We start from the raw sequence: 24,320 nt of genomic DNA on the forward strand, positions 1-24,320 counted from the left end.
CTTTTAAAATATATATTTGTGGCTATATTTTTTTTGCAGATACCAAATGTGTTTCACTATCAAATTTGCAAAATGTACTAACATCCCCTCCCCCTCTATTAACTAAAATTGGTGTACAGTCCCCAGCGTTTTATAATTTGGAATCCATGTTTACAGGTTTGCAATCCAGTGTCCGTCATTTGTTATTTTCCGGCCTAGGGCAGCGTTTACGCTAATTTAGAATCCAGTGCCTGGAATTTGTGAATTTAAGAGCCTGTTCAAAACAATTGCTAATTTGGAACAGAGGGGCATATATTTCCGAATTTGGGATCCAGTGCCAGATTTTTATGCAGTGCCTGGAATTTGCTTATTTGAGACCCAGTGTCAGTTGTTTCAAAATTTGGAATCGAGTGTTTTCAGATGTGGAATTCAATGATGGGACCTAGAGAAAGTCTTGGCCTGCAAACGTCGGGGCTCGATGGAAGGGCAACTGTCCGCAGTCACCCCAGGGGCCGTGGTGCTCGTTCACCTCCTTATGAAGTACTTGCTCTGTGTCTTGCAGCTTGGGCCTCTTTTACTAGCCCGTGCTGGCTGTAGCATGCCGGGTTGAACTGTTGGACACGAGGCGTGCACACTACGTACAAAATGCAAATGTCGAATTCCTCTTTGTTCTACTCCACTCATAAGCGAAGCAGAAAGTGTGCCCCAACACTTTTGGGGCACCCCTTTGGGCGTCTTACAACAACCCAAAACCCTTTCCTCACATTCCTGTCTATGAACCCACGCTCTATATGCGACACTTGACGAACTGATTGGCGTCCTGCGGATGACGCCCGAAAGTGCTTCTAAGCTGTGTTAGGGGTTTGAGGCGCTATGCAAACGCAACAACAATACGTTGTCTGCTTGAGGTTAAGTGAGAATGCCACCTGATTGGACGCTGCCGTAGCACTAGCTGGAACAGGCGTTGTGACGCCCTGATTCGGTTTCAGCACACCTAAAATAATGGCGCCAAGACATTAAAGTTGTCACTTTACTCTTAAGAGTAGTAATGGTACGCCGTCATCCTAATTCGGCCCCTTCCCTGGCCTTCGGGACACTTATGTGGTGAAACGGGGATGTATCTCTGGTACAGCTGGCAGCTTTGAGGTGTTTGCTGCGCAAATACCGTTTAATGAGGGCCAAAGGGCAATGCGCTGTGTTGAAACTTTCTTTTTACAGCGCTTTCTTAGTAAATAACCGTGGCGTTGGCAGTTCTAAAGGCCCTGTGCTTGTTGCAAAAGAGGGAAACATTGATTTTGTGGAAAAGAATGCAATGTTGTGAAATGTTCGGTTCGTACTTGGCTGTAGTTAGACAAGGGAGGAATTTTCCGGAGGCGAGAACGTTAATATTCTAAAAATAACGCTCCAAACGAGTCGGCTATGACTCACCCTGTTTTCTTGTGCACTCATTGCACCCTGTTAGCTTTATTGCAGCATGTGGCTGGTGAGGTCAGGTATGCGGTGCAGGATGGAGCATAAAAACAAAAGTGAAAATGTTTGTTTGGAGGGGTTGTAAGTAGCTGAGACGTTTGCAGCGTTGCATATGCATATAGTATAAGGTGCCGGACTGCAGAATGTGCCTCTTCCGCCTTTTCCTTGTTCATCAGTGTCACACCATATACTTAAAACAAGCAATACAATAAGCCGACTGCTATGGAAGTGGTAAAGTCTGATAGGGGAGGGAAAGCTCCTGGTAACAAGACAGAGGCAAGGAGTGTGGCAAATGGCCGGATGGGGGCGGGAGAGCCTGGTGGGGGGGCGGGAATGCGAGGGGAGGAGAATGGAGGGGGAGGCAAGACAGAGGCAAGGAGTGTGGCAAATGGCCGGAGGGAAGCCAGATGGGGGCAGGAGAGCCTGGTGGGGTGATGATTTCGTGTGGTGATGATCTATCTTGTCCTAACGGCTAGTGGTTCTATATAGGCGAGAGGGACAGCTCTAGTAAGTTATTTAGAGGGCCAGGTGTAGCGAGGTTGACCCTGGTTCGGAATGACGGCTAGTTATCTTTTATTGTATGCGTCCGCAGCTCTGTAGTAAGGCTGACTTCAGCATTTTACAGCCATCGCGCGAGATGTAAATGCAGCGCTTACCTTACCGATGGCTTTCATGTATTCATCGAAATGGAGAAGTGTGGCAGGCAGATGCGCGGAGGGAAGCCGGATGTGGGCGGGAGAGCCTGGGGCGGGAATGCGAGCGAGGGGAGGCGGATTAGGAGGGAAGCCGGATGGGGGCGGGAGAGCCTGGTGGGGGGGCATGAATGCGCGAGGGGAGGCAGGCGGATTAGGAGGGAAGCCTGATGGGGGCGGGAGAGCCTGTTGGGGGGGCGTGCCTGTGGGAGCTGCCGATGCGCGTGCATGTTTAATCACGTGGTTCACGTGAACTGCGTGAAAACCGCTGGGCTGAAAGCCCTTAGTTTGACGATGTTTTCGCCACTTGAATTCTCGCTCCGCTCGATGCGCTTGCGCACATCGATAGGTCGCGAGACCTAAAAAGCAATAAATGGAACGAATAAAGGAACATAATCGGATAATGTTCTGCACAGCATGTAGCTTTTCTGTTTCACGATTTTCAACCTAGTTGCATTGGTAACTAGAACTTTTCAGGCTTCTGCAGTCCAGTCATCAACACGACTGGCTTACACTTGTCTAATACAAGGGACTGTAATGTATTGTTTTTTTTTTAAATGTTTCTTTGAATTTGTTTTTTGGCAATTAGAGGAACATAACTACACAATACACTCAACAATAACAATGTGTTCATCAATGTCACCACGTTCACAATGCTGTCAAAATCCTTAAAAGTCTTAAGTGCTGTTTCCATAACAGCCAATCCTATTACTATTACAACAATAATCAATAATACAACTCAAACATAAATCTATGTATGATACCTTAATTGCCATTGCTAAATTGTATCTAGCCATCTTATAAACTCGTGTGCATCTGTACCTGAGCTACGTAGACTGTTTTTTAGAGTATGCCGCACAGGTCCATAGATACCCTCTACACTGTCCCTGTAGGAAGGTCAGGCTGTCTCCAATGGTGAGCAATGTCTCTTTTACTCATCACAAAATCCAGCGGCAGAGTCCTCTAAGTATGTGAACTCTTCGTAATCAACAATGTTAAGTAGAGCCATTTTGGGTGTAAGGTCAATGGATCAATGCAGAGACCCGCCCAGAGAGTCTTGCATGATGTTCCGAAAGAAACGGAGTATCTCACAGCTCCCAACAATGTGCAAAACGTCACTGTCTGCCGCACTGCAACGGAGACAGCTAGGATCAGCATTTCTGTTCATCTGGCAGAGCCGGTGCAGTATCAGATATATGTGTTGCAAGCATTTAAAATGAGACAGGCGGAATCACACTGTGATCGCAGATTCCTGGGGGCCCTTTAAGACCATTGCCAACTGAGTCATCAAGTTGACCCAGGCCACGTTCCCATTTCACCCTCACTGCAGAACAAGAGTCTGGAGCGTTAATGACCAGTGTCTTGTATATAGTAAACTTACGACCTCGCTCAGGGGAGGCAGGATACAAGGCGTTTAGCGGAGTGTACCCCAGCAAATCCACTGTTGCAGGCAGATATGACGACAGTGTGTGCCTCAGCTGTAAATACCTGAATAACTGTGGGTATTCTAATCCAAATTCACTTTGCAGCTGCGCAAATATCTTTCAGCTGTTGTTACCAGTACCATGACCTAGGGATTTTATGCCTAAAAAGTCACAAACCCAGAATCAATTGAGACGTTGACATGAAGCAGTAGTGACACACCATAAAAGGTGGTTCACCAGAGAGCCTATCTTCGAAATGGAGACATACATGCAATGCTTTCCAAGATCTCAACGCTTTCAATGCTGTGGGGCCACAGGGTTGGTGGTGGTTTCTACAGTAGATGTAATGCAAGGGGTATATTTTACCCATTAGCGAACGCTTGATTCTATATGCCAGGCCATCCACCAGCCCTTAAATTCAATAAAACAAGGAGGTGTAACACTGTATAGTACGATGCAGTGTCCACTATAGATATCCCACCATTGAATGGATAACTATACACAGGATTTTCAGGAGGGTAATTGTTTTAGTCAGCACAACATGCGATAGGAGTAACAGGGACCAATGTTGCATGCAATCTGACGCTGAGCAAAGTTGTAATGTAGGCTGCCCTACCTTGTGTAGCACTGCCGCATATTTGAATTCCTAAATATCAGAACCCTGTGCTTATCACCATCAGCTCAGCCCGGAGTGCCCATTCTGGTGACTAATCAGAGCGGTCAATGGAGAATAATATGGCTTTGTGCTATTAACCTTAAGACCCAAGTGTTTTCCAAAGGTGTTTACAGTGTCCATGGTGATTGGTCTGGTGATATCTGGCATAAGAGTTCATACGCATATAAGGAAACTTTGTCTTCATAAGTTTCAGACCATCTGAATCCCCTTAGGCAGTTGTCTGTCCAGAGTTGTTGCGCCAGGGGCTCCACTGCCAACATAAAGAGTAAGGGCAACAGTGTCTTATGCCTCTTTAGGTCAAAGGTGTAAATAGAACCCCTTCTACTCTGCCTGGTCTTGTGGTGTATTGTAAAGGAGCATGAAGACTTGAAGCCAAGATGTTCAGCAGAGAGACCACGTATGACCAGAAAAACAATGAAAATCTTTTTCAAGGTCTATTAGGACAACAGTTAAGGGTTCCTACAGCTGGGTGGCCATCATGATTGCATTATATAGTCTCCGTATGTTGTGTCTGGTAGACCTGTGTGGCATAAAGCAGCCTTGGTCTTTAAGGAGGCATGTTATTGATTTTTAATAGTTCGTTGTATTAGAGTCACCAACCATTTAGCTGTCATTCTATTAAACTGGTGTGTTATGCCAGTGTTTAGGCATTGATTAATTCTCTTCCTGCTGACTAGAATTCTCTTTAAACATGTATTTTTAAACATTGCTAATCTCATATCATATTTAGGCACTTATGCTTACCTGCGTTTAGACTTTGGTTTGGGTTAATTAAGCGCTGAAGTGTGTTTTTACTTTATGCAACTGTATGTTTGTACGCCAACACACGTAAATGGCTTTTACCACTGGAGCTTTAAATAATTTAAGGTATTTCATACTCAGCCTGGAGTTGGCTTCCAATGAATTTCCTAATGTACATAATGATTAAGGGTAACTCAAATGCTGTGTTGTTGAAAACATGACAGGTAATAATTTGGTCTGTTATAATATGCCATTTAATTGCCTGGTACAGACATTCTGTGACACGTTATGAAGAAATGATTTACAATTATTCAAGCTCAAAGGTCAGAAAGTAACATTATAATCATGCACACAAGTGAACCCTTGAAGCAGGACAACCAAGTAGTGCTGCTAAAAATGAGTTTTGCTCAACCTCAAACTTTCAAGTTTTAGGTTTCCTAAATCAGAAATGGAACTGCAAATTGGTAATTTTGTCTGGGATTCCAGAATATCTCTTTAATTGCCACAGGGAACCCTAGATTCTGGTCTTTCAAAGTATTTCTTTTTTCTCACACTATACATAAGTAAAGTGATTCAAAGTGGAAGTAAACATTTAAATGCAACTAGCACAGAGTGATAGCTAGATACATATGAGCCTTCCAAAAGCCCTTAAAGTAAAACATCTGCTGTAACGGAAAGGGATGACAGTGATATTACAACTGAAGCCCACCAAAGCAGGAGCATCAAGCTGTGCTTAATTTGCATTAAAAATGTATAGGGTCTAACTTTCGTTTGTGGAGGACCCAAATATGGGGTTGCTGAACAGCAAGGCTGTCGAATCCTGATTCCACCTCAATCGTTCTTCTTCCACCACCCTACACTGTTTCGTTACCTTACTTTTCCAGTTTTTTTTTTACCATCCTCGATTTCTCCTTAGGACTTACCGATTTGAAAGGCTTTCTGTTGCTCCTCATTTCTCCCTTTTCTGCCTTGCTGTGGGCCTAATTAAGTCAAATACTGAAAATATTAAGTTTGGTCCATAGAAATAAACCTGTATTCACCATCTACAGTGTCTATCATTTGGAACAACATCACTACAGCATACTCCTTGGATGTGGGAGAACTTCACCGAACCCTACCCCCTCCCACACTCTTAAAACATACAAACAAAAACATTCCTAGACAAACTTGAATTGGGCAAGGATATATTTCTAAAGGAGCGGAGTAATAAAAATCAATCCTTTTTAGACATGATGCTGTGTTCTGCAAAATCGCAACTGTTGCTCTAATTTCTATTAACTGTTCTCGAACCAGCCATTTCTCAAGTAACCACGCATCTAACACTTGTACCTTTGAGGCAGTTGGTTTTCTTTCACTTAATTATTCTCACAGAGTTCAGCAATTGACATCTCAGAATAATCACTCGAGTTTCACACAGAAGGTGACAATGAGATTCAATTAAGAAAGTAACATATGTGACAAAAGCTCCCAAACTGACAGGATGTTTTTGAATGTCGCTGTTTATATTTTAGAGCACTTAAAGAAAACCGAAAAAGCAAAATACTTGAATACAATTTGTTAGAATGCATAATACACACAAAATATAGGAACATGCATATTACAAAATACATATTAAAGTGGGGACCCTCGCCATGGCCATCTTATAAAACTGTCAAGTTGTTTAACAGAAAGAGTTCACTGACAAACAATGGTGCAGATGTGCAACGTATCATTCTGATTTTAGTTTCAGCTGATTTGTGGTGGTTGTACATACAAGCTGTTGGTACTCAACATTAGTGTGTCGGATGGGCAACATGGATTACTGTCATCCTAGCAGAAGGGCTGAACACTTAACCCAGATCATCAACTGCTCATAGCAACAAAACAAAAGTAGACACCAAAGGTTTTCATTTTCTAGGAATTCTGTTTGCTGCATTGTCTCCCACAAGGAACTCAATTGGCTGACAGGTTGCGTCAATAGCAACACTGCGATAGCGGGAGTAAAAATCGTATGGAGGAACGATTTTTGTAGAACAGAATATAAATAAATAAAAATATATAATCTCTAACTCAACAAACAAAATTTTCTTTTTAGGGACTGACTACATGAGAATGTATTTCGGTTATTTGTAAGAGTTACAAGACACTGGGCAGTGTTTTTGAGCACTTTGAGAGGCTGACAGAGAGAAGACCTGGAGTGGTAGTGTACCAGTCCGTATGATGGGGTTATCAACTATGCTGATTGGACTACAACCGTCTTTACTGCTGTGCAGAACTTCACATAGTCCAGGTGAAAGCGCATGTGCGGTGGTAAGAATTATATAGTAATGAGCTTTTGAGCGTCAGATTTGAATTTTATCTTCAGAAAAGAGAGCAACTGTGAGGGGATGGTTGGATTTCTTGAGGTAAACTGGAGCATGCCCTTCAAAGCAACGTCACTGAAGCCAGAGAAGGACTTTCAAGGATGCATGTGGTAGACCAAAGAGACAGTTGGATTTCTTATTGATTAGATTCTGTGGTTTTCCTTATTGTTGCAGAGTTAGCTCGTCCATGCTGGTTTAAATATAACAATCTTTTGAACGAGGCAATGGACTCCTATTTACATCGTCACTCAATTATGAAGAAGAGCTGCTTCCAAAGTAGTTCCCTTATTTCTTCAACACGGCAGAATTGACTGGTGAGAATTATGTTTTTTCTCTCTATGGGTGAAGGTTATAGCTAAGTAATTTGTTTGAAAAGGAGTAAATGAGGGTCTTACAGGTTCCTTTATTGTTTGTTGCCCCTAGAACTGTAAATAAAGCAAATTCCCTACCGCACCTCCTGAAGAAGCGTACACAGCATATGGAATTTAATGATATGATTAATTAGTGTAAATGTGCAGAATTATAGATGAAAATACTTGTGAAAAAATGGATTGAATTTTTTTTTGAGATTTGGTAAACTTTTTTTTTTTAAACATAATATGCAAGAATTACATCCAATAAATGAGTGCCCGACAAACATCAGGAAAAGCTGCTGCAGCAATTAAGGTTATACACTTCTTAGCATCTCAATTGAAGATAGATTTCAGAAGGAAGTGCAGTCCATTCCAATGCTTGTGCACAAGATTCACAACTGAGAAGCAACCCGGATGAAAGGTTCACTCTAGCAAATCTTTGGCGAGAATCAAAGAAAGTGCAAATCTGACATGTAATAGCCATCTAACAGGAGAAGTCACTAGCTCTCTAAACCTTCAGGGCACACTGAGCTGCAGACCCATGACTCAGCATCATAACAGTACAATCTAGGGACTAAGGGCCCAAAGTAATTAAAACGTTTATATATGCAAAAAGTTTAATTCCAAAAATAACTCCAGGACCAGGTTAGTGCTTATTAATGTATACTCACGGCCAGTCGGGTATGGTCAAGAGTCTCTCACCCAAGATAAATTATTATGAATTCATAGCCACATTCATTGATAATGACATAATGATCCTGGCTGGCGATTTAAATTGTCAGTATGAACCACTGAAGAACCTGGAGGTTGGCGACCAAAAATGAGGAGGACCTGCAATTGGCTATTCCAGAGGCAAATGCTCTGCCAATCCGGGCATGGACACCATTAGCTGTACAGTTGAACACCCTTGCCTTGAACTATTCGCTCAGGGCATGTAATGGGGGCTCTAAATCTGTCAGTCCGGCAAATTTTACCTATAATACGTCGGGTTGCCCTTCGATTATAGACTATATCATGGTGAATACTAAATCCTTCCACAGGATGGTTAATTTTAAGATTGCCCCAGATATGACGGTGATCATAATGCCCTGATTTTACAATTGGACTCTCCGTATATTGTGGATGTCACAAAAGGGCCAATCGTCGAAAATGACTGGGCCAATCCTAACTGTAGTAGGAGAGTAAGATGGGGCATCCTTGGCGAATCCCAAGATAGATTATCTTCACTCTATCAAATAATGACGCCATATTTGGAGGTTGCAAACCAATTGAGTGATTCTGGAGATTCTATTTGTCCACTCAGTGAAATTGCAGAAAACCACCAAGGTCTAGAGGCAGCCCTGGCGGATCGTTTTTCCCATGTAGAATAAGTTAAGGAAGGCAGTACACACAGACATCCCTGGTATAATGGCAAATGCCGAAAAGCAAAGACATTCCTGCTTTTAGCTATTAAATGTAATGACAAGCTGGTAATAAAGGAAAATAGGTTATTTCATAAACACGCAATTAAGCAAGCTAAAAAGGAGTGGGAAGCAGACAAGTGGGAGAGCCTGAGAGATGCTTTAATTAGGAGAGATATGAAGACCTTCTGGAAATTAATAAGTACAGACTCAAAAGAGATAAACAAGCATTCAAACCTCATTTGGGTGCATAGGTTTGGAGAGCCCACTTTCAGTCACTTTATTCCAGGATAGAGGGCACTCCTGAGCAAGTTGAAATTCATTGCCCCTAGCCACACCTAGCCTGCCCAGAAACTCCTGCAATTTTTCTTAAAGAGTTAACGGCTGCAATTGCTCGAGTAATACCTGCAAAGGCTTCGGGCTTAGATAAGTACCCTAGAGATCTATATCGCACTGAACCTAACCTTTGGGATCTGTACTTTTGGAGCGTATTCAACGCTATTCTACAGGGAATGGAGATTCCCATAACCTGGCCAGGGGCAGAAATCATTGTCTTTAAGAAGGGCTCACCCCTCCATCCTGCAAATTATTGGCCCATTAGCCTTATCGATGTTGCACAAAAAAATCTTTGCTCGAGTGCTTCTGGACCGATTACAGAACTGAATGGAAGAGTTTTCTAATCTCAGCCCTTATCAGTCCGGTTTCCGAACAAAAATGTCCACAATCGATCTAGTTTTCAGGCTGCAATTGTTGCACTGGAAAACGGTGATCCTGGAGGGTGGCATTCTCTACATGATCTTTGTGGACTTAAAATCGGCCTTTGATCTAGTTCCTAGGGAAAAACTATGGGCTATTTTATTAGATCTGGGTGCGCCCCCGTATTTATGCGAGATCTTGAAAAGATTACATGTGAATAATTACGCTCAAATTAGATACGGGAAGAATGGAGAACTCACCGACTGCATACCCATAAAGAGAGGTGCAAGACAGGGGTGCGTTTTAGCTCCAACCCTCTTTCGTATTTTTATCAACGGCCTAGTGGGAGCACTGACAGCAGGAGGGGACATTGATTCTCCAAAGCTAGCAAGTGGCAAGGTACCTGCCTTGATGTTCGCAGAGGATACCCTCCTGCGGTCAAGATCACCGATGGGTATTTAAAGAGTTTTGGATATCTTTTATTTATTTTGTAAGAATAGGGGTCTAGAAATCAGTACCCAGAAAACAAAATACATGGTGTTCAATGCAGGTCACTAAAAGCAACCCAACTCACAATTAGCTGGGGAATTTTTAGAGAAAGTCCCTGTATGTGAATATTTGGGATTATCCCTCAATGAGAAAATGGAGTGGGGTGATCAAATTATGAAGGCTTGTCTTAAGTTGGCGCAAACTTCAGGGGGCCTTGCGAAACAGCAGAGGAAGTGTGCACACAAGATGCTGGGCCGGTGCTGGAAATATATACGGCGCAAGCCAGAGGAGCTGCGCAATACGGAGCAAAACTATGGGGCCACAGGTCACCTGAACAACTTGTCAAGATTGAAAATTCATTTCTCAGACAACTGTTGGGACATCCCAATAGTACCTCATTAACTCCGCTCCGAACGGATCTGGGAATCAGCTCAATGGCAGTGGAGGTCGCGGTTAGACCCCTGCTTTACTGGCTCTGCCTATGGAGTACTCCAGAAATATCTATGTATAAGGAGGAGTTTAGGGAGGTGGCAAACCTCAGTGGAGCAAGCAAAATACCTTGGCTCACCTATATCAAGAAATCCTTCTCATCCACTGATCAGATAGCAATACCTCAGAGGAGGTTGACAAATTTGTGAATCGCGTCCAACGATTTTGGGAGCAAGTTGTGTTGGGAGATGACCACCTGCTCCTCAGATGCATTCCAAAAGCAGGATCAGTACCTAGGTCATATTGTAAAATTAAAGAATAGCCACAGATTATTGGGTGTGCAATTTGCATCCACCTTTTGCAACCAATATTTTCGTACATTGGGCCCTAGGCCAGAATGCCGCGACCATGAGTAATAGCACCTAAAACTTCAAGTCCATCTTTTATATTCTTACTGTTTTACAAGTGTTTAACTAAATCCAATACTTTATTGCTTCTGTAGCAAAGCTTGATCTGTCAATACAATTGTGAGCTTGAGTTACTGGTACTATTTTTTTGGGGCCCAAATACGTATCTAACCATCCTCCCCCATTTGGTAGCAGCGAAGGAAAGTACTCAAACCTCTAAATAATCATCGCAAATTCAGAGCAACAGCGAAAAGTGTGGAATTTCAATGCTAACTTCATATCACAATGTTTTGGCTATGCTTTTAGTCGGACTCTTCAAACGTACGTTTTGTTATTTGCACAGTAATGCTGAACATAGTCATCGTACAGCTATACTCCTCTCAAACTCAAGGTTTTGCATCTCTTGAAAGGAGACTTGAAGCAAACTTAAGTTGGCATTTTACAACAATTGTTGCACATGAAATGTAAAAAAATGCTTCTGATGCAAGTTGTACCACTGTGTTTTTCTATCCAATGATTTTCTGCTGGCACGTTGTAAGAGAAAAGTTACCACACACCAAATGGCCTAGACTAGAGTGTACAAGCCAAACTAAACAAAAAAATACTACAGTCATGGATTACTAACTACCCATTTACTAGTCAAGAACTGGAGGGTAATGAGTAAGAACTCTGAAACATGTAACCTTCCATCCATGAAAGTTTCTTCTTTAGAACAGGACTTTTACTTATAGAACGCACATTAGCAACGTATATTTTTACTGAAAATATATTCGGTTTGCTTTCTTTGTTCAAAATCGGACTGCTTGATCACTCATTGTAAAAGAAATAAACTGGACATTACATCATTGATATGTGAGGGACAGTGTCTCCTTGTTCTTCAAGGCTTCAAACACTGGATCTTCACTTCAGTAGCAAGAGAAACCAATATTAACATGGTCTTAGAAAGTATAACACATTAGTTCGTTTGGAATTACAACTCATAAAATGAGGTTTCAGTGACAAAGTTAAAGAATTATGGTTGCAGGAAGATCACTGAACATTTCAAAGCTTAGTTCCATCAGAAGATAATCTTAGTAATATTCAAAATAATGAAAAAGACGCACGAGCTGCTTATTTTCATGAGCTAATGACCTAACTTAGTATTTCCAAGATTATTTAGACATCAATAATAATGAAGTCAATGCCTTTAATATGTTGTTGTTCCTGGTGTTTCAAAACAACAACAATCTCCAGAAACTTTCTAAGCTAACTTTTTAAAACTCAAACGTACACTTCTTCAAATAATACTGAAACACAATCTGAGCAACACTTTTTTTTTCAATAAGGACGGAAACGCATTTTTAAAGGTTTGTCATCTAAAACCTCCCAAATGTATGACAATGAGTAAAACACCAGATAAAATGATTCAGTTAAATTGTTTAAAATGCAAAATAAGGTATATTGATAACATGTACGGCTTGTGTATCGATTATCATTTTACAATGCATATTAATAATAATTTACAATCAGCTATAACTATTGAATGAATCAACATTTAGCAAGTGCTCCGAAGTATCCCATGAGGGATTGTTGCGACAAGGCGGGGCTCTGGATGAGTGTGGGAATGGACACACTGGGTAGATCCAATCTACTGGCATGGTGCCGCAGAAAGTTCCAGTACTAAATACTGCATACATCAGTCAGAAGGATTTTTTTATAGAGGAGGAAAACATTCAGGAGTATATTTCGCTCAGTTGTACTTAGGAAGGCCTGAGTGCCAAGTGTTAGTTACCACTCCGACCACTTTGCTGAGCTGTGTTGCTGCAATTACACAGACATTTATAACCCTGAGCACATAATGGGTCAAGTGCTGGGTCAGAGTAGTAGGTGGGTCCGCAGAACAACTGCAGTGCGTCATTCAGAAATATTATAGGTAACCAATAACGGAAGCAGGAATTTAAAGAGAGAAGTGAGGTAGGTCAGTGATTTTTAGCAGGTTTCGTTTTGTGAAATGAAAAGATTTGTTACGCCTTTCCTAAGCATTTTACGCATCTTTCACTAATGATTCAGCAGCCTATTAATATTATTTATCATCGTATGAGAATTTTCTTTTAACGTCTATTACATTAATGATGCCACTACACTTTTTGTCATGTTCGACTGAGTCAGGTAAATAAGGTGCCTGCTATTGCCATTTTTAAATTGTTTAATTTATCCATTCTGAACAGATTAATAAAAATAATTTGGGTAGCATTTCTATTCCCTACTTTTATATTTCATATGCATTCATTGGCAAAATGTGGATGTAATTCCATTACAGCTATTGATAGTCTTGAGACTGGCTGACAATTGTCTCAATCATAATTAGGAAGATCGGACATCATTACACTGACAATGAAAGATAGTTTTATGTTATGCTTTGTGAATTTGTATAGCGCACTAATCATGCGTGAGGGTATCCAGGCACTTTGCAGGTGGCAGCCAGCTTTTTCCTGGTGAGGTTAATCCTAGAGCCAAGTATTTAGCTTCTTGCGGGACTCGAGAAGTGATGAGGAGGAGGCTTTGATGAGGTGGGGAATTCGTGCACCAAAGACCGTGAAAAACAAAATACTTTGTGTAAGATTTAACTACTCAAATTCTGAACACTTGCACCCCGGGGTGTTAAACAAGTTGTGTACTGTACCCAATTTATTTCTCAATTTTTCCCAAACCATCTTTAATCTACAACGGTAGCATTATAGACACTGCATCAGAGATTATGGGCCAATCCAGTCCTACTCTAATGTTGGCCAATAATTCAGCACTACTAGCAGGCAAGAACCTAACTGTTTACAAATTGCTAAAGGGTTTGAGGTGTTTTATGAAAAAAACAGCTACTAATAAAAAAAATTAAATTGTGATTCTTCGTAAAAGGCAATCCCTAAAATCAGTGCAAAGGATTAAAGGTAAACCCAAAGGGATTGTTACATGGAGTTTTCCATTTACTGCTATTGATCAGCTATTCAGAAAGCGGAAGGGACACTCATGGAAGTGATGTACGATAGGCAGTATAATTAAGTTTTTTCATAGGGACCTTCCATGCTAGGACATTTCTGCTACCTTGCATATCACTGAGATTTGGGACTGTGGCAACCCTGACCACTTGAAGGATCTCGAGTTAAAATTTCTTAGCAGCTTTTTTAGCAATTGCTTTCTCTTGCAGACAGTGAATAGTGTAATGTCCCGGTCCATGCGCAATGCTGTCATTAAGGATGGCATTTCTGATGCCATAAGAGATGTTATCAATTATATCCCATAACAGGTCCAGAATGATGTAATATGTGAGATCATAAGCTGCGCATGGCAAGATATATTTACTTCGATATCCCATAACAGGTCTTGAATGATGTAATATGTGAGATCATAAGCTGTGCATGGCAAGATATATTTACTTCAGCTAAATATAACTGGTGAATTTCAGTGTTTTTATAAAGTTTTAAATGGTATTGTAAACTGACATTTTCACCTATATAACATCACTTTAACCTTCGGTTTTCTGTGAATTTCAATTATTTTTTTAACATGAATTAATATGTTATCACCTATCCCAGCTCTGTTTAGCACATGACTTTGGCATTGCGCAGCTGTTGGTTGGCTCCTGAGTCAGGGCGCACAAACCCAACCCCCATAATGGCTAGTATTCAACCTCTCATCACTCATGTCCTTTAGCCGTGTGAAGATGAACACAGCACCTGGGGCCTAACTCCCTACCGCTACTATGCATGGTCTTTAATCTAACCCCCACAGACTGCCAACCGCCCAAGGTTGCCCAACACCCCATGGATACGCATTCAACAGTTTTCATTTTTTTGGTCCCACGATAATTGAAAAATGACTGCAAGTCTGCAGCACTGTAAAAACAACAACTTGTTTGGCACTTTGACCCCTGTGGGCCACTCCCCCCAACAAAGGGCAGGGTTCTCCTACTCTGCTCCCTTATATGTTGTTTTGTTTTAATTTTCAGGACACTTGGACAGAGTCCTCAAGTCTTAAAAGTGTGGCTGCAACAATCTCTTCATGTTGCGCCCAGCCATTCACAGGGCTCGGTCTTGCGGGACTGGCAACAGTGCATGGAACCAGCCTATCAGTGTGCTTCAATTGTAGTTTTTTAGGTCGAGTTATTTATAATTCGATCCTATTATTACTGAACCAAAGTCTCTTAAACCAGCCGGATTTCGTGCAATGCATGTTGTGCACTTAAGCATGAAGCTTCCCCAGGCACGCGCTTGACCTCGCACACCACTATCAAAGGCTTCTGCTCCCCCTCACTCCCTTTCCTCCCTCCCACTCGCTGGCCATGTCAAACGCTAGAGCTTTTGTAAAAGGGGCTTGCTTCAGACAGTGCATGAGGTGCGTGACCCGCTGGCATTTGTCTTCAAAGGCTTGAAAGCTTAAAGGCAATCTGCTTCACCGCCCCCCTGGTGTTTCTGGCTTTTCTAGCTCGCTAATGTGTTTTTTCCCCTCCCACCCTTCCTTTGATGTCCGACGCGCGTGGCCTCTGCCTGCTGCCTCTCCGTCCTTCACAGCCCCTCTCTGTCGTGGAATCTCAAATTTGGGGACTACATCTTCAAAACAATCCTGTTCATGTTGACGCTTGCAATTAGAATCCTTTCTTTCTTTCCTTTCATCCCTTCTTTCCTTCTTTTCTTTCCTTCCTTCCTTTCCATCCTTTCTGGTCTTCCTTTTCTTTCTTCCATTCCTTCCTTCCTTTCCTCCCTCCCTTTCATTCCTTCCTTTCTTTCCTTCCTCCCTTCTTCCTTCTTCCTTTCGTTCTTTCTTTCTTTCTTCCATTCCCTTCCACATTATCACTCAGCACCACCACAGCATCACTCAGCGCCACCCCAGCATCACTCAGCGCCACCCCAGCATCACTCAGCGCCACCCCAGCATCACTCAGCGCCACCCCAACATCACTCAGCGCCACCCCAACATCACTCAGCGCCACCCCAACATCACTCAGCGCCACCCCAACATCAGTCAGCGCCACTCCAGCATCAGTCAGCGCCACTCCATCATCAGTCAGCGCTACCCCAGCATCAGTCAGCACCACCACAACACCACCACCACAGCATCACCACAGCACCACTCAGCACCACGAAAGCACCACTCAGCGCCACCCCAGCATCACTCAGCACCACCACAGCACCACCACAGCACCACCACAGCAACACTCAGCACCACCACAGCACCACCACAGCACCACCACAGCATCACTCAGCACTACCACAGCATCACTCAGCACTACCACAGCATCACTCAGCACCACCACAGCATCACTCAGCACCACCACAGCACCACTCAGCAACATCACAGCACCTCTCAGCACCATCACAGCACCACTCAGCACCACAACAGCGCCACCCCAGCATCACTCAGCGCCACCCCAGCATCACTCAGCGCCACCCCAGCATCACTCAGCACCACCACAGCATCACTCAGCACCACCACAGCATCACTCAGCACCATCACAGCATCACTCAGCACCATCACAGCATCACTCAGCACCACCACAGCATCGCTCAGCACCACAGCATCACTCAGCACCACCCCAGCACCACTCAGCACCACCACAGCACCACTCAGCACCACCACAGCACCACTCAGCACCACCACAGCACCACTCAGCACCACCACAGCCCCACTCAGCACCAACACAGAACCACTCAGCACCACCACAGCACCACCACAGCAACACTCAGCACCACCACAGCACCACCACAGCATCACTCAGCACCACCACAGCATCACTCAGCACCACCACAGCATCACTCAGCACCACCACAGCATCACTCAGCACCACCACAGCACCACTCAGCACCATCACAGCACCACTCAGCACCACCACAGCACCACTCAGCACCATCACAGCACCACTCAGCACCATCACAGCAACACTCAGCACCACAACAGTGCCACCCCAGCATCACTCAGCGCCACACCAGCATCACTCAGCGCCACCCCAGCATCACTCAGCACCACCACAGCATCACTCAGCACCATCACAGCATCACTCAGCACCATCACAGCATCACTCAGCACCATCACAGCATCACTCAGCACCACCACAGCATCGCTCAGCACCACAGCATCACTCAGCACCACCCCAGCACCACTCAGCACCACCACAGCACCACTCAGCACCACCACAGCACCACCACAGCCCCACTCAGCACCAACACAGAACCACTCAGCACCACCACAGCATCACTCAGGACCACCACAGCATCAATCAGCACCACCACAGAACCACCCAGCACCACCACAGCACCACCACAGCACCACCACAGCACCACCACAGCACCACTCAGCACCACCACAGCATCACTCAGCACCACCACAGCATCACTCAGCACCACCACAGCATCACTCAGCACCACAACAGTATCACTCAGCAGCACCACTCAGCACCACTCAGCACCACCACAGCACCACTCAGTACCACCACAGCACTACTCCGCACCACCACAGCACCACTTAGCACCACCACAGCACCACTCAGCACCACCACAGCACCACTCAGCACCACCACAGCACCACTCAGCACCACCACAGCACCACGCAGCACCACCACAGCACCACTCAGCACAACCACAGCACCACTCAGCACAACCACAGCACCACTCAGCACAACCACAGCACCACTCAGCACAACCACAGCACCACTCAGTGCCACAACAGCATCACTCAGCGCCACCACAGCATCACTCAGCGCCACCACAGCATCACTCAGCGCCACCACAGCACCACTCAGCATCACCACAGCACCACTCAGCACCACCACAGCATCACTCAGCACCATCACAGCACCACTCGGCACCACCACAGCACCACTTAGCACCACCACAGCACCACTCAGTACCACCACAGCACTACTCAGCACCACCACAGCACCACTCAGCACCACCACAGCACCACTCAGCACCACCACAGCACCACTCAGCACCACCACAGCACCACTCAGCACAACAACAGCACCACTCAGCACAACAACAGCACCACTCAGCACAACCACAGCACCACTCAGCACAACCACAGCACCACTCAGCACAACCACAGCACCACTCAGTGCCACAACAGCATCACTCAGCACCACCACAGCATCACTCAGCGCCACCACAGCATCACTTAGCACCACCACAGCACCACTCAGTACCACCACAGCACTACTCAGCACCACCACAGCACCACTCAGCACCACCACAGCACCACTCAGCACCACTCAGCACCACCACAGCACCACTCAGCGCCACAACAGCACCACTCAGCGCCACAACAGCATCACTCAGCGCCACCACAGCATCACTTAGCACCACCACAGCACCACTCAGTACCACCACAGCACTACTCAGCACCACCACAGCACCACTCAGCACCACCACAGCACCACTCAGCACCACTCAGCACCACCACAGCACCACTCAGCGCCACAACAGCACCACTCAGCGCCACAACAGCACCACTCAGCGCCACAACAGCATCACTCAGCGCCACAACAGCATCACTCAGCGCCACCCCAGCATCACTCAGCGTCACCCCAGCATCACTCAGCGTCACCCCAGCATCACTCAGCGTCACCCCAGCATCACTCAGCAATACCCCAGCATCACTCAGCAATACCCCAGCATCACTCAGCACCACCACAGCACCACTCAGCACCACCACAGCACCACCACAGCACGACCACAGCACGACTCAGCACCACCACAGCACCACCCAGCACCACCACAGCACCACTCAGCACCACTCAGCGCCACCCCAGCATCACTCAGCGTCACCCCAGCATCACTCAGCAATACCCCAGCATCACTCAGCAATACCCCAGCATCACTCAGCACCACCACAGCACCACTCAGCACCACCACAGCACCACCACAGCACGACTCAGCACCACCACAGCACCACCCAGCACCACCACAGCACCACTCAGCACCACCACAGCACCACCACAGCACCACTCAGCACCACCACAGCACCACTAAGCACCACCACAGCACCACTCAGCACCACCACAGCACCACTCAGCACGACCACAGCACCACTCAGCACCACCACAGCACCACTCAGCACCACCACAGCATCACTCAGCACCACCACAGCACCACTCAGCACCACCACAGCACCACTCAGCACCACCACAGCACCACTCAGCACCACCACAGCATCACTCAGCGCAACCCCAGGTTATGGGCGTCACATTTGCGAAAGTTATAACTATTGGCAATGTAAATGACAAACCTATTTATTTAGCTATTTTCAAAACCACACATAAATAAAAAAATTGTCATTTACAAGAATAGCTCAAACTTTCCTAATGCGAGACCTATTGCATTGCAAATGCTTGTTTCCCTTGGTATTTCCTCAACAGTACCGCTTTGCTAGTTACCTATATATTTTTAGCTTAATTTCTCTCATACCTTTGAAGAGATGTTCACCAAACCACAAAAAGGAACCTTTCTGGGAAAGGATCAAGCTTTCTGTCTAATTTGGTGAAATTCTGTTCAGCTATTTTGGCCGTAGCATAACGTTCCTATAGGGAATTGCATGAGGATCACTTCAAAACTTTCCTAGAGGTGAATGAAAATCCTTTTTTTAAGTTTAGTGAAGATTTGTCAAACAAATAAATCAATTTCCTATGGAAACTCAGTCCAAACTATAACTACACAGTGGTGCCTGCTACTGTGTAAAATAAATTAAGTCAGTAAATAAATATACATTTTTTAAATTGTGTTTTAAGATTTTGAGTCTGTGTCTGGAAAATAAAATCTTTTTTGGCTCTGCCTATTACCTAGAAAAAGTCTGGTTACTGCATATTTTCAGTGTTTGGCCTTATTTCAGATGTTCACATCACAAAATCAACTAGTCTCAGCAGAGAGATTACGGTTTGTATGGGCGCTGAGGCACATCCCATTGTGTACCAGAAATTCTCTCATTAACAGAGTTTATGCCCATTGATAAACTGATAGGGAAGACTGACAAATCTTGTACCGGGGTTTCTAGTGCTGAACGTGACCCAATAATGAATGAAAGACTTTGAATTTATTGGTCATGTGATGCACAGAGAAATGAAGATCAAACAGATGTAACAGTCCCACTGTGGAATATCAGGAAATGGTGGGTACAGAGCATGGATGGAAATAGCCATTCAACTACACATTAAACAAATGTTCCAAAAATAGCTTTTTGGATTTAACTGCATCAGCAGAATAACTTTGTCTAGCGTTTTCAATGGTACTGGTTAAATCTGATTGCTACACAGTTCTAAGTATCGTTCTAAGCATGCAGGTCCACCAAAAGGCCCCATGTAATGCCATCTTTAACAGGCTTCTTAGCAGATGTCTCTAAGATTAGTTTACTACCTCTATCACTAAAGATAAAATGTCAACCTTCGAATGAGGTGGACTGGAAAGAGAAAAATAAAATCAATGCATTATTCCTTTCCAGTTTCCTAAAAATTCTGAAGGAAAAAACACAAACTATGGGACTTCTTTCACTTTTGTTATTTAACTATTCAAAAGGAAAGCCTGTTTAACATGTCGCAGATTGTGCAAGACATTTAAACAAATTTGAAAATACATAAGGAAATGGCAATTCTTAGTGTACAGAGATTTGGGAGTCAAAGTAAGTTACAAAGTAAATTTTTCTATTTCAAATCTTCTATTTACTGCTGAAAAAAGTATTCAATTTCTTTTAAGGTTTATGCAACACAGTGGTCCACCCTCCCTGTTAAGAATAAATGCAACCTTAAATGGTACTGTCAGTAAAGGAGAACATTATGACAGGATAATGGCCCCTACAACTATTCTAATGCTATAGGAAAGTCTTGGCAAGGAGAAAACATAAACACTGATTCCAAACAGATATATTTATAGTAATATTAGAAGCTGTGTAACCAATCACAGTCCTCTACTCTGTTCATATTATTAGCCTTGCTCACAATGTCCCTCATCTAAACATAATCAAACTAGAATTTTGCAAACTTGTCTTAAGCTACCAAGTGATGTACAAACACACAGCTGCGCTACAATGTTTGGAAGTGAGAGAGTGCGAAGGATGGTAATATGAAAAAAGAGTAACCCCTCCTAAAAAGCAATAATAAATCTCTAGCAAGGGGACTCTGCAGGTTGCCATCTAGACTCTGGGTCATGGCTGGTGGTGCTGTCCAGCATCACACTGAAAGAAAGAAATGATCAATGGGAAGGTATAATAAATCTGGGGCAAAAATAATATGTTTATTATAGGAGTTTTTGCGCTCCATGTAACAACTTAATTGTGAATATAAGTTATTAGCTTAAACGCTACTTATTTAGCAGCCAATATAAGTTATACATTTTGATTACCCAAATAATTCATAGCTGCAAGCATCAATATGTAACACGTACGAACGTAAAACTAACAAAATAAAGAAAAAAACTTCTTTGCTAGCAGAAATAAATGTTTTGCTTGCTTCACACTAATGTGAGCGCAGGAATGTTCTGCAAGAGTAGAATATAACTGAATGGAAACTAAAGATGTGAAGTCATGGATAGAGTGACGGAACTCCACGTTTTCAATGCCCAAATTCCTCTGAATTTATATAAATATGTTTAAAAAAAGGTTCTATAGAAAAAAGACAATGGGCTTAGACAACTGCTCATTGCTTTCTTTTTATCCAATCGTGAAATGAAGTGACACATTATTGTTACTGAATACATTGTGTTATGGCGTCTTTAGAAGATTGCTTATCATCTAACATTCAATTTGGAAACGTATTGAGCTTTGAGCAGGACTTAAAGAAATATTCAGAATATCCTTTTATTAAAATTTGAAGTTCCACTTTAAACACGCATATCTATTCAATTGTTCCTCTCACAAAAATCCTTGTACAGTAGAAATTATAAGTATGAGACGTTGTATATTCTAAGTCACTCATCATAGACAATGCAAAACTCTCCCGCGCATTGCAGCAACAAAAAGAAATGCAGTCCAAATTACAACCTGAACATTACCCTTTACATTTATCTGCAAATTATGCTCCCCGTAATTGAACCTGAGCTATGTTTTGCATTAGCCAAAAGACCTCTGCAGCAGGTCACACAGGTTTGAGCAAAGTGTTTTTATAAGATGCATATATTAGTTAATTTCCCAGGCATAATAACGTTAAAATATATTTTTAATCAGAAATGGGGTATTAAAATCCAACTTTCAATGCCGATGATATACCATATGTGCCACGGCATTTTAAAACCTTTTTAAACAATTCTCTGAAATTAATTAGTTTTGCATTAAATTGGCTCAGTGTATTCCATTAAACGCAACGCATTTGAAGGACAATTAAACATTACAAATTATTCTTTAGAAGAAATACTCATTAAGCAAAGAAGGAAAACAAAAATGCTCGAAGAAGCGGGGGAAAAAACAAAGACACATAAAACCCTACCATCTGAAGGAAAAAAATGTACACGTCCCACATGTGCAATATTTAAGATTGAATTGCTTGAACCACAATCTTTGGTTTTGTTTCGTGAATGCATAACAACTCTCAGCAGCACAGAGACACGCTAATGGACCTAAAATTACAAAGGCATGGCACAAACATACGTTCATACACACACACATACTTAAAGCTATATTATATATTTTTGATGTCTTTAAATGGAATTTACAGTTCTCTCTCGCAAAGTGAATGAACATCCTATAATTTAGTCAATTTACAGATTACAGGTTCAAATTGACCTTGTAGCCCATAAAATTGTTCATCTCCCATGCAGGATTCGAAGCGGGAGAAGCATGTCATAACTGTATTTAAGGAATTTACCATAACAATGGAAAGCAGGATATGCATGCATAATGCCCGCCATTTATGCTCTAGTCACCGTTTTGGACGCCAAAGCAATGCGTATCCTGCACTCATCTTCCACTTAATACAACAGTGGCCGCAGCAATTTACTCACCCACAGACATGACACTTGTACTCCCTCATTCCAAGGTGCCTCTTGACATGATTCCTGGCATCTCCTAATTGAGCGGTTGCAAAGTGGCATATCTTGCACTTGAATGGCTTTGATCCTAAATGAAATTCAGCAAACGAGTTGAATTGTAAATAACAGACTATTCACATCCAAAAGCAAGAACATTTGCGAGAATAACAAAAGCATTTTTACAAAGAACCATTTGGACACGCATTTGCAGCTGTTGCTCTGCCCCATATGTAGAGGTAGGAAACTAAAGTGACTTTTTCAAAATAAGTCTGAACGATCTTAGTGTTGTGTCTGAAATTAAATCCTATTAGATTCTTACGAACACGTACATTTGACATCATAACATAGTCCTGCAGGCAGTTTAAAAGATGCTAAAGAAAACAGAATGTTATCTGCAGGTGTGCAAGGTACAGGGCAAAAGTAAAACAATTTATCAACGCATATCTCTTTTTTGAGGTCTGTGATTCCAGTTCTAAAACTCGATTTTAACGCACGCACGTTAGCACAGGGTACAATTTGTAACACACTGGGAGGGTTGCAATTTTAGAAAACGTGTGCAAATGCTTGCGACGACCATATTATGCTTTTACATCTAATCAAATGAATAAAGGCTTGGTCTAGTGGCCAACACAATTGTCAAATTCCCAGTGTGGGCCATATTTAAGAACATTTTAATACTGGGGGGCTTAATTACATCATGAATTGTTTAGTACAAAAGTGATCCCATCATTAATTAACCGTATTACTAGTTTGCTAGCTTTTCCATTTAGTCAGGGCTATCCATTTTAGACACAAGCACTGTGAAAATATGAAGTTGGGGACACCTGCTGAAAAAAAACAGAGTGGAAGGCAGCATGTAAAATCTCACTATAATGCTTCCGCACTGCTGCTGTTTAATTAGCAGGTACACAAATTAAAAAGCTCAAAATAAAGCCCAGATTTCTGCCTCCAGAAGTTTTAAAAACAACATTTCTAAATTAACACAACATTTAGTATGAAATGAGCACAGTACGCTTGCAGAGGCTTGGCATTATGTTTAGGGTGTGTTTTTAAAATGGATCATGGGCACTGTGCAAAATAAGATCTCTGTGAGCTTCAATAAACTGTACATAAAGAACTCGGATAAGAAAAATGTTAAACTACATCATACTTGATCAATGAACCTCTGTGAGGTGCCCTTGAAAAAAAAGAATATCCTACAAGAGTATCGTGTTGAAATAGAAGTTCTCTGTGAAGAATTTAGTCTC

The 24,320-nt window shown here is 43.0% G+C and overlaps 1 protein-coding gene across 2 annotated transcripts in view; it reads right to left on the reverse strand.

The window, feature by feature from the left end:
- Nucleotides 1-24,320, reverse strand: part of ZNF407 (zinc finger protein 407) — a 1,778,346-nt gene that overhangs the window by 1,442,951 nt on the left and 311,075 nt on the right. For both annotated transcript variants that reach the window (XM_086965237.1, XM_086965238.1), the window contains exon 4: nucleotides 23,047-23,161. In XM_086965237.1, coding sequence (XP_086821363.1) covers nucleotides 23,047-23,161 — 115 coding nt within the window. The remainder of the gene's footprint in view (nucleotides 1-23,046; nucleotides 23,162-24,320) is intronic.

This window comes from Lissotriton vulgaris, chromosome 4_1 (genome assembly GCF_964263255.1).
Source record: "Lissotriton vulgaris chromosome 4_1, aLisVul1.2, whole genome shotgun sequence".
NCBI lineage: Eukaryota > Metazoa > Chordata > Amphibia > Caudata > Salamandridae > Lissotriton > Lissotriton vulgaris.